The following is a 10,818-nucleotide window of genomic DNA, read 5'->3' on the forward strand; positions in this document are numbered from 1 at the left end:
AGGTTGCGGGCTGCAGGATCGATGGGGATCAGTCCCATTGACAATTCCGGAGGTAGCAAAGCAGGGCAGGGGGGTTGCAAATCTTGTTTAATCCCGCACTGTCGGTCTATACCAGATGACAGCTTCATTTGGTTGTAGGGCTAGTCGTAGGCATCCCGGCTTGTTCGCCAGCTGCAACTGCTGCTGCTGCGACGGCAGCAGAGTTACTGGAACCCGCGCTAGCAACGTTGCTCGCATGCGCCAGAAGGAACTTACAACAGGTCAGGGTGTATTTGCATGCACGGGTCCAGGTTTCATCGTTCTGGTTGAATCCAAGCTTGATGCTGGCGTCCCCAATCTTGTCGCGTTTGATTTCATATGGAAGCTTCAACCCGGGCACTGTAGTGTTGGCGTGACCCCGGCGATTTGAGGGAACAGGCGCCGGCGTCTTCTCCACAAATTCACCTAGTTGACGTAAACATTCCAGAAACGCCACCATGCCTGCATCAAACCGGCGGTGAAGCCAGGGAAGATTTAGGGGCAGCTCGCCCGATGAGAACAGGTCGAGAACGGTGATCTTGGGCGGTGCGGATGACATCGCATTTGCTCCACTCAGCGCCGACTGAGCCGGAGATGGTCGAGACTGTTCGATCTTCTCTATCCTGGACATAGATCCCATTGGCTTGATCTGGTACCCTTGGAACTGGAAGCCTAACTTGTCTGCAATGGTCGCCAGCAGGAGCGCTGTCTGGCCCCAAGCAGCATTGATCTCGGGCCAGTCCACCGATGGGTTAGCTAATCGACCAAGCCGCAACCCATTGATCGTTCCAAAGTAGCCATCGTGGCCAATGCAGAAGGCATCATTGTACACATTGGTCCTTTGTAGTCTTTCAAGCTGACGAGAGTCGTGGTCGTATTTCATATTCAACGCATCACGTTCGTTTTGGAAATCGGAGAGGGTCAAGGCAAATGCATTGCGATCACGCCAGAACTTTTCCTCTTCAAGATCCAATTGACGAGATTCCTCCTCCAAGCCGGCGATTTCTTCATCCAAGACCGCCTTCTCTACTTCCAACGCAAGGAGTTCTTCAAAGGCGAGCTTCTCCGCATCTAAGGTCTCCTGTAGCGAGTTCTGGGCCGCCTCGAGCTCTTCAGCTGTCGGGACAGAGGAGTTCAGATTTCGCAGAAATGAAATGTATGCATCTCGCTCTTTTGTGGCATCCGCTAGTCGTTGCTGTAAACCGTCCACGAGCATCTCCGTGCATTCCGTGCAGATGGGATGGTCAATGTCGGATCGCGCGGAGATTATATCAAACAGCCGGCTTGTTCGTTCGACTTGATCTGCGAACGATGCCTCATCCGACCCGCGATCATTGGACTGTGTGTTGACCGGCAGCTTACTCTTCGAGGGACTTTCGCCGTTGGTACCGGGCATTCCATGTGGCGGCCCGACTTGAGACTCCGTGAGCATCACAAAGGACATATTACCACTGTCACCTCGGCCCAGCCTTGGAGGGTTGGACTGATTACTGCCTGCCTGGCGGGGAGCTGGAACAGATCTTCGATATACCGGCGATGTAGCATGCTTAGAGGCCCGGTCGTAAAGCTCTCGTCGCTCTTGAGGGTAGGAAGGTCGGGATGATGAATGGGTGCCATGGTCCGGTAGGGATCTACCTGTTGAGCCTGGAAATTTTAAGATCAGAGATAGTTAGTTTCCGGTATGATTTCGTGCAACTCAAAAGAGAGCAAAGAGGCCAAAGCTGAGATTACCTACCGATCAGCAAGTCGAAGGCGGCGGGGTTGAGCGACTCGAGAGAGCCATCCAACTTCAGTGGAGTCCGGCACTTTTGGCAATACATGGCAAAATGATGGAATCAGCCTCCCTGGCATTATGGTCGTGAAGGGCAAAACGGTGGTCTGTCTGACGAGGAGCCAGGGAGAAACCGAGAAGTACAAGAGGGAGCTTGGGATGGTCGGCAGGGGATCGCATTCACGAGACGTCATGCGGCAATCCGTGCGCGGCGCGTGTTTTGGCGTCTTTCTTTCCCCGACCGGGAGATTCGAATGGTTTGATTCACTCAATGCAGCTCCAGACAATCGGAATGCAAAGTCAGTCGGCTTGAGACTCTGGAAGGTATGTCCGGTCCGTGTTATTCCCTCTGGTCTGAGTATATTTCCAAAGCTCTTGACATGTGTTTTATGTTGTTCAACAGACATTGAAATGTCTCATTTCTGTGTGCATCCGGGAGTTACTATGTCACTCCCCGTTCCTTTCTTACACTGCTCTACCTTGTCTAGTTCCGTCTCTGTTTCTATGAATCGATACTTGCGCTGTTTTATTTATTTGTGCTACTTGTTACTAACTACAAGTTTAAAAAGCTTTCAACAGGCAATGTCACAACCTTGATCCAGACGACCATTTGCTCGGTGTTCAGTTCCGCAGAAGCAGCGCTGGAATCCTTCTTCGTCGCTGCTCTCTCCCTCTAGCGCACCCAATATAGGACAATTACAACTCAACGAGACAATGGAAAGGCCTGCTAAAAGACCACGCTTCTCCATGGGGCCGGAACCCGAGGAAGAGGTGGACGATATGGACCTTGACGAAGCACGTGCGCAAAATGATCTCCGTTTGAAGTCGATCTTCGAAGGCATTTTTGAAAAATACGGCAAAGACTTTACCGACGTTGGGGACGAAATCGATTTACAAACCGGAAATATAATAGTGAACAATGGCCACATCCAGGCCATGGAGGGTGAAGATGATACCGGGGAACAGAATGGTTGGCTGTTTGAGACGGACTTGTCTGCACCTCCAAATCCCGAAGTGGATAATGTATCGTTGGGCAGTTCTGGTCATCCTCCTGATGCAGAAGAAATCGGAGGTGATGCTGCAGGAGATGACGGCGGCATGCAATCGCATCGTCCATCGGCGTCGATGCCATCGCAAACAGGGCTGGTCCCGGACCAGCCATGGGACGCCATTATGGGCGAAGCAGCCAATGACGACCCGGACACTAACGACGAGAGGTCTAGTGCGGACTCGTTGCTGGATACTGCATTGTGCGTCCAGAATAACCCGGATGGCTCTCGGGGCCGAAAGGTGACGACAGATGCCACCGGGAAACCTGCCATTGAAAAAGCAAATTCTGCGGCTGAAGCATCCGCCCAATCCAAGGAAGTCAAGTTCAGTGAGGCGGTGGAGGCGATATGGCGCGTTCCTGAAATTAGCGGGGACTTTTCTACGCCTACATGGAACAAGTCACGTCCTGCGCCTTCTTTCAATACTGTGCGGTCTCAGTCTCCACCGGGATCAGGGTCTATTTGGGCACTTCCTTGGTCCTCTCGACGGGGCTCCGGGCAAAGACGCGCAAAGAAGCCTCAGAAGTCACCGCTGGGGAGGAAGCATCATTCCAGCCCCGTCGTGTGCGACTGGTCCTTCGCAGAGACGCCGGACGGAGACGAATCCGACGATCCGTTGCAGGAAGACTATGAGCCCTCGCCGACGCCCAAACGGCGCATGGAAATCCGAGGAAAGCGCTCGGAATCGCACACCCCAAGCCGTGCGACAGACCGATGCGAGACTTGCAAGCAATACTTTGCTCGTTCCGATTACATTTCCCATCTGAAGGACGTTCTAGGCAAGGCCCCAGATGGCCAACATGATCAGGCAGCCATGCGGAACCATCTGGCCGCCGTAACCGACTCTCATGATGCAGAGAAGCGGGCAGTAGCAACCAGCACTTCCGCCCAAAAGAGTGGGGCTTCTTCTGATAATATAACGCAAGTATCGGCGGAGAACACTCCAGACGATCATGATACGACGACGCCTACGAAGAAACGTGTTCGGACGTACATTAGTCCAGATGAAGCAAGGTTGATCATTGAGATGAGGCGAGTACAAGGGAGAAAGTGGAACGAGATCGTCGACCAACTTCCACACAAAAACCTGCCCCAACTCCTTAACTGGAATAAAACGCACTGGAGTGAACGCCGAGCGAACCCGCCTTCATTGTCCAGACCATGGACTAAACTGGAGCGGGAAGAGCTAACCAAAATCAAAGACCAACACAACCTCTCGTGGGCCACCATCCGTGCAAGACTATCTGGACGCCCACTTGCGGAGATCGAATTTGAACTATTGCAGCTCTGGAGTGGCGAAGCCGTTTAATTCCACCAAGAAAGATAATTGGGCGGCCGCGTCAACTGGAAGGGACGGGATGGAGCCGATTCGCGGCAACTTGAGTCAAGAGTTCGATTTAGACGTGCAACCAGTCAGCGGGCACGATCGCCTCAAGCACGACCTTTTGCCAGATTCATGCCACGATCCGACCCACTAGGGTAAGACTGGATGACAGGAGGTCGTAGACCGTCGCGCGGCTCTAGCGCGAATGGGAGCCACCGCCACAGTTCGTCCGGGTAAGGCCGAGGGGATCCCAGGTTGTCGGTTTCAGCGGCAACGAGCATAGTTCTGGCCGCCGCCATGTCCGACACTAGCATCAGCTTCATGCATAGCGGGAATAGCATGTTTGGGCTTTGTCGCCCCTGCCCAGGGGTCTCCCCGGACGCCCATAACTGATACTTTTCTTGCCTTGTCTTTCTTTGCCCGTGACGAACCCCATGCTGTCCGCACTGAATCGTAGCTCCTAATGATCTTCTTCCGTCGCGTTCAACACATCTTCCAGCTTTGTATCCACGGCGCCACCAACATCTCCGGCTTTGGCCCAGAACCTAGAAAGATGCCTCGAACCCGAATCAGATAGGACTGTCACAATCCTGTGACCGGGTCCGAGCTTCATTGCCGTCTTCACTGCCGCGAAGCCTGTGTGATGGGAGACTTAGCATGGTTAACACGTCAAAGGAATGCCTGGAAGCACTTACAGTTCACGGCACTGCTACTGCCAATGAATATGCCATCCTTCTCTACAAGCCACCTAGCCATAGCCAAAGCTTGAGCGTCCGTCACTCTGACTGCGTCATTAACCAGCTCCTTCCCAGCCTCAAAGTTCGCCGTAACACGGTTGATCCCAATTCCTTCAACGATAGTGTCGACCTGTCTCCGTCGTCTAGTGCCCTCCTTTTCCTTGTAATCGAACATGACGCCAAAGCGAACCCTATTGTACAGTCCACTTCCCTGGGGATCGGCCAGCACCACATGCAAGTTCGGTATCTTTGGCTTCAGGAAGAGCGCCACACCAGAGATGGTACCCCCAGTCCCGGCGCCCGCCACGAAAGCGTCCAGTTTCCCCTCGCATTGCGCATAGATTTCGGGCCCCGTGCCGCTGAAGTGTGCGCGCCAGTTGGACTCGTTCTCGAATTGGTCGGCAAAGAACCCCCTTCCGTCCATGTTCGATGCGGTTTGCGCTTGCGCAAGAGCTCGCGCCCGGTTGACGAAGTTGTCTTTTTCCACGATGGGCGCGGGTGGCACGCGGTCGACGATGGCGCCCAGTTTGAGGAGGAGGTTTGATTTTTCGATGGCTTGGTCGGATGGCATACAGCTGGGACATATCGTTAATGCAAGAGCTTGTATAGGGGATGTAGGATAGTAGGTAGGGTATGGGAAACGGACATGTGCGCGAGATAGCCTTTCGCACGGGCTAAGGTAGCCAAGGAGATTCCGGTGGAGCCGGAAGTACCCTCGTAGATTGTGTCGCCTGAATGAGGTCTCAGGATACCGTGTTCTTCGGCCTGCCGGGGATGTAAGAGACAGTTCACAGGGGAGAGTAGGGTTGTTTTACTATTTGAATCATACTCAGCGCTACGCGGTCCTTGGAACTTTGACCAGCTCCATTGAGGAACTGCAGCATTGTTAGATATACCCAATTCATTTTGTTGATGGTTTAATGTAGATATGGACGACGTAGGAATGAGGATGACGTACTTCGGCCTTGCCCAGAATTTCGCACCCCGTCGCATCGGACAATGATTTGATTCGGAACAGAGGTGTATTTCCAATGCAGCCCTCAATGCCTTCGACAATCGCGGGAGGGCCCAGCCTAGCGCTCAAGGTATTTTCAGAGGTTGTTGTTGCTGGTGTACTCGCTTGCGAGCGTGCCTGGTAGTAGTCTCTGACGCGGCGCTCCAATTCCGGATAGACGAGATCTTTGAATCCCAGCGTGAGAAGGACACCAGCGACGAAGGCAGTGCCAATGTACAGATGCGAGTGGTCATCCATGCTTGTAGAGGATCAGTATGAGTGACTGAAGAGAAGAGACAACAAAAATAATCTATCATATCATCTACGTCAGAAGCTGATCGGAGGAGAGGCCGGAGAAAAAGCTCGGGCCAACCAGAGCAACTCCGCCAATGGATTTCGTGATTCGTCGCCTGACCTCCTCAAGACTCTCGCTCTCTCTTCGTCTTGCACATTTCCTCCTCGGCCTGCGCTTTGCTGCTGCTCGCCGCCAATTCCTACTCATGGACTCGCCAGTCCTGAATCAGCTGTTTCGGCAGCTGTTTCAACACCCTGCCTGTCGGCAATCCTGGAGGTCTTCATCTGCCCTGTCGGGGCGCCGACCGGGTTGCGTGCGCCTGTCGTCCAACCCATCCCGTCAACAGTCTCGCAACCTTAGCCTTCAGAGTCTCAAGAAACGCATCCTTGGGCATTCGAAACTAGATCCAGGAACGCTATGGGTCTCCCGAGAACATGTCATGCAAAATGTCAACAATTTCGAGGAGCAATTGCAGGCCTATCCGTTAGTGACGGCCAAAGAGCTCCGCCATCATCGTGAGCGGCCGCGACAGGTGAAGATGCTGACGAGAGAATTCATCGACGGTTGGGAAGCCTATCCACTGTGTGTTAGATGGTCGCTGGTGCTAACGATTGTTGCCTTCTTCTTTTTTTCTAGACAGTTTATACAATCACAACTACGGCTACTTCTCGAAACATGCCACCATCTTCCGTCCCGGAGAGCCATTCTATTTCAACGAGATCGAGGACGGACCGGCATTTTATCGCATGCTTGGGCAACGTTACCACGAATTTGAGGACCAGCTAGATGAAACCAATCCAGATGTCGCTCGTCAGCTGTGGCATACGCCAACGGAGCTTTTCCGACCTTACTACGGAGAGACGATTGCACGGTACTTGGTATCGAATTACAAGTTGACGTTGTACCCCTACCACGACCTGATCATATACGAAATGGGTGCCGGAAACGGAACAATGATGATGAACATATTGGATTACATCCGCGACACCGACTACGAGGTCTACCAGCGGACCAAGTACAAGATTATTGAGATTTCGCCGTCACTGGCATCGCTTCAGATGCAGAACTTGACCGACTCGCTCGATGCGGCCGGCCACTCGGATCGTGTGGAAATCATCAACCGCTCGATTTTCGACTGGGATACATATGTACATTCGCCGTGCTTCTTCCTGGCGCTGGAGGTGTTCGATAACTTTTCCCATGATGCGATCCGCTACGACCTCAAGACGGAGCTGCCTCAGCAGGGCGGAGTGTTGATCGACGCCAAGGGCGAGTTTCTCGAGTACTACAATACGCAGCTGGACCCAATTGCTGCTCGCTTCTTGCGGGTGCGCCAGGCTGCGGCGCGACGGAAGTTCCGCACTCCGTTGACTTCCAAGTACATGAAGTTGATGCGCAGTCAGCTGCCGTGGCAGCAGGGCCATCGCTACTCCCTGCCGGAGTATATCCCCACCCGGCTCATGCAGTTCTTCGATATCCTGAACACCTATTTCCCGGGCCATCGCCTGATCGCCAGTGACTTTGACACTCTCCCAGATGCCGTGCCGGGCGTGAATGCGCCCGTGGTGCAGACGCGGTACAAGAGACGGACAGTTCCAGTATCGACGCCATTCGTATGTTTCTCTCTCCCTCGCTTTCTTTCATGTGCTAGGTTGGCCGTATTCTAACTATGCATTAGGTCCACCAAGGTTACTTCGATATTTTCTTCCCTACCGACTTCAACACCACCGAAGACATCTACCGTGCTGTCACAGGCAAGCTGACCCAGGTGATGAGCCACGAAGACTTCATGCGCCGGTGGGCGTATATTGAGGACACGGAAACGAAGAACGGGGAGAACCCGCTCTTGACCTGGTATAAGAACGCCAGCATGTTGATCACAGTGTAAAGGCGTCTATATGTATCATAGTATCGAGTATGAAAGCAAACAAATCTCTGTATCTGCTCGTGTTTTATCTCTGCCGTAATTCTGGTGCCTCGGAGCCTGACCGAGCTTCATGGTTGGCGGGCCCTCCATCCGACCTCTCCCATCCTCTTCTATCTACTCTTCCCTCCCTTCTCACTTCTCCTCTTTTTCCTCCCATCGTTCCATCCATCCAAAGATAGCAAACTTGCCTACCCGTGAGGGGAAATCGGCACCATATCCGGTCAGCTTCCCCTCCCATCCCCGCAGCATCATCCGGATAGAAAGCTAATCCATCTTTCCCCGAGATAGGCAGGATAAGACGATCAGAAGCCCATGATTGGCAGCATCACCGATATCACCCGGCCGTGCAACTTAATCTTCTCCCTTGGTTCATCGCCAATGATAACCAACCATGTTGGCCTGTCCCATAATGCACCTGATACGCCATCCGGCTTTAAGTCCGGCGCTGTGGCCTCTTCCGCCGTACGACTGGAATCATCAGTAGTCTCAATCTTCCATAATTCTTCGTACCCTTCTGTTTAAAATATTACAATCCCTCAAAACCACAGGATCCCAAGGCCATGACTATCCCAACTTGGAAATCAACCGTCTACAAGAAGCGCGCAGCTCAGCTGGCCGCCATTCCACCTAGTTGGCGTCTCCCGGAGTCCATCACTGCCGATCCGCCACTTAATGCTCTTGAGGCAATCCGCTCTTGTGATATTCTCACAGAGAAAGAGCTGGAATGGACGGAGATTAATGATAGCACTGTGCTGCTCTCCATGCTGGCGAACCGCGAGATTAGCTCCGTACAGCTCACGACGGCCTTTTGTAAGCGCGCGGCCATCGCCCAGCAGCTTACCAAGTGCTTGACGGAGATCTTCTTCGACAGGGCGCTGGCGCGGGCCAAGGAGCTCGATGATATTCTGGAGAAGACGGGCAAAGTGACGGGACCGTTGCATGGGTTGCCAGTTTCGATTAAAGATCGGTTCGATGTCGAGGGCTTTGATACCACCGTTGGTTTGTGTCCTTTCTCTTTGGTAGTATGACTGGGATATGCGTAATGGCTAATTGGGACGAGTGTAGGCTGGGTTGGACTAGTTGGCAAACCCGCGAAAAGCTCCAGCAGTATTGCCTTGTCGTTGGAGTCAATGGGCGCGGTGTTGTACGTCAAGACGAATGTGCCGCAGTCTCTGATGGTATATAGCCACCCTTATCACCATTCCATATGATCTGTGATGCTGATTGAGTCAGATGTCTGATTCCTACAACCATGTGTTCGGGCAATCCATCAACGCATTTAACAAACAACTCATTTCTGGCGGAAGCTCCGGCGGCGAAGGTGCCCTCGTTGGCACGGGTGGCAGTGTCGTTGGTATTGGGACAGATATTGGGGGATCAATTCGTATCCCAGCCAATTTGCAAGGTTTGTACTCGATCTGTCCTACTACAGGCCGAGTACCATGGAACTGCTCGTTGTATGGCTTTATCGACATATGCATCATTCTAGACAACAGCTGACCCTATTTCTTCAGCATGCACCAGCACTACATGGTTCCTCCAGTCGCAGGGCCCATGGCCCGCAGTCTTTCCACTATTGAGCATTTCATGCAATCCCTCCTCGACTCCAATCCTTGGAACATTGATCCAGGCAGCATCCCAATCCCTTGGAGAAAGGAACTTGCTGCGAAACCCACTGGTAAACTACGACTAGGGATTATCTACGATGACGGCATAGTCAAGCCGCAGCCCCCTATCGCGAGGGCAATGCGCGAAGTTGCAAAGAAACTCAAAGAGGCCGGCCATGAAGGTGTGTACACAATCTACAATCTCCCCCCCCCCCCCCCCCCCCCCCCCCTTTTCATCCCATCGACTTGCACTAATTAGATTGCAGTCTTCGAGTGGGACACCTCCCTTCACGCCACAGGCCAAAATCTATGGACGAAGGCCATCCTCGCCGACGGCGGCCAACACTGTCGCTACCTATGCGACATTGTCGGAGAGCCACTGATAGAAGGGATGGTTGTAGGGACAGAAAAAGACGAACTGACCATCTCAGAACGCGAAGAGGTCAGTCCCCATACCCTATCTTTTTGGCCCAGTGGCCCCAAACCAAATACTGACGCAAACACATAGCTCGAAGAGACTAAATGGGCCTACCAAACCAACTTCCTTAAGCAATGGACAGCAAGCAACATCGACGGCCTCCTAATGCCCGTGACACCCTGGGTCGGATACCGGCCGAAATCCTGGGTCGTCAGCTCCCAATGGCTGGGCTACACGGCTCTCTGGAACTTTCTCAATTACGCAGCTGTCACCGTTCCTGTGGCTAAAGTGGATGGTTCTCTCGATCAGCCGGATCAGGAGTGGTTGGACCATGTGCCCCGGAATGAGTCGGATCGGTTCAATTGGGAACAGTGTATGCATAGCTTCTTATCCCTTCCATACCGTTTTCTAGACGGGGGGCACATTGCTAACTCTATATCTTTGATCTAACAGATGATGTCGACCTGGTCAAGGACATGCCCATCACGGTACAAATCGTTGGAGGCCGCTTTGGTGAAGAAAAGGCCGTTTCTGTAGCCAAGGTATTGGATGAGGTTTTGCAGTAGTTGTTGATATATAGTTCTTTGGTATTATATACTGGACGTGACTAATATGTATAGCTTCATGTTGGTGTACAGACCATTCTAGTTCTTATACTAAGTTCTGCGAATCAGAATT

General features: G+C 52.7%; 4 protein-coding genes across 4 annotated transcripts; 2 read left to right on the forward strand and 2 right to left on the reverse strand.

Annotated features, from left to right (window-relative positions):
- Positions 1-124: 124 nt before the first annotated feature.
- ASPBRDRAFT_177228 (beclin 1) lies at positions 125-1,838 on the reverse strand (the record flags this gene model as incomplete). The annotated part of the gene is made up of 2 exons (XM_067619852.1): positions 125-1,649; positions 1,750-1,838. The coding sequence occupies 2 exons, from the start codon at positions 1,836-1,838 to the stop codon at positions 125-127; spliced, it is 1,614 nt and encodes a 537-aa protein (XP_067478911.1).
- Positions 1,839-2,118: 280 nt separating this feature from the next.
- On the forward strand, positions 2,119-4,208 carry ASPBRDRAFT_572524 (Myb-like DNA-binding domain protein). The gene is made up of 2 exons (XM_067627721.1): positions 2,119-2,122; positions 2,359-4,208. The coding sequence occupies exon 2, from the start codon at positions 2,504-2,506 to the stop codon at positions 4,145-4,147; it is 1,644 nt and encodes a 547-aa protein (XP_067478912.1). The 5' UTR covers positions 2,119-2,122; positions 2,359-2,503; the 3' UTR covers positions 4,148-4,208.
- A 414-nt stretch (positions 4,209-4,622) lies between these two features.
- On the reverse strand, positions 4,623-6,151 carry ASPBRDRAFT_54957 (putative cysteine synthase; the record flags this gene model as incomplete). Its single annotated transcript, XM_067627320.1, has 5 exons — positions 4,623-4,798; positions 4,858-5,474; positions 5,546-5,664; positions 5,715-5,774; positions 5,858-6,151. 5 exons carry the CDS (start codon positions 6,149-6,151, stop codon positions 4,623-4,625), a joined length of 1,266 nt encoding a protein of 421 aa, XP_067478913.1.
- Positions 6,152-6,726: 575 nt separating this feature from the next.
- Positions 6,727-10,706, forward strand: ASPBRDRAFT_54959 (uncharacterized protein; the record flags this gene model as incomplete). Its single annotated transcript, XM_067627321.1, has 10 exons — positions 6,727-6,751; positions 6,825-7,801; positions 7,867-8,070; positions 8,664-9,114; positions 9,181-9,293; positions 9,349-9,499; positions 9,665-9,904; positions 9,989-10,164; positions 10,231-10,513; positions 10,594-10,706. The coding sequence occupies 10 exons, from the start codon at positions 6,727-6,729 to the stop codon at positions 10,704-10,706; spliced, it is 2,733 nt and encodes a 910-aa protein (XP_067478914.1).
- Positions 10,707-10,818: the final 112 nt, after the last annotated feature.

This window comes from Aspergillus brasiliensis (assembly GCF_001889945.1).
Source record: "Aspergillus brasiliensis CBS 101740 unplaced genomic scaffold ASPBRscaffold_6, whole genome shotgun sequence".
Lineage (NCBI taxonomy): Eukaryota > Fungi > Ascomycota > Eurotiomycetes > Eurotiales > Aspergillaceae > Aspergillus > Aspergillus brasiliensis.

Coding starts and splice junctions, on each gene's coding strand:
- ASPBRDRAFT_572524 (XM_067627721.1), top strand. CDS start 2,504: ATGGAAAGGCCTGCTAAAAGACCACGCTTCTCCATGGGGCCGGAACCC.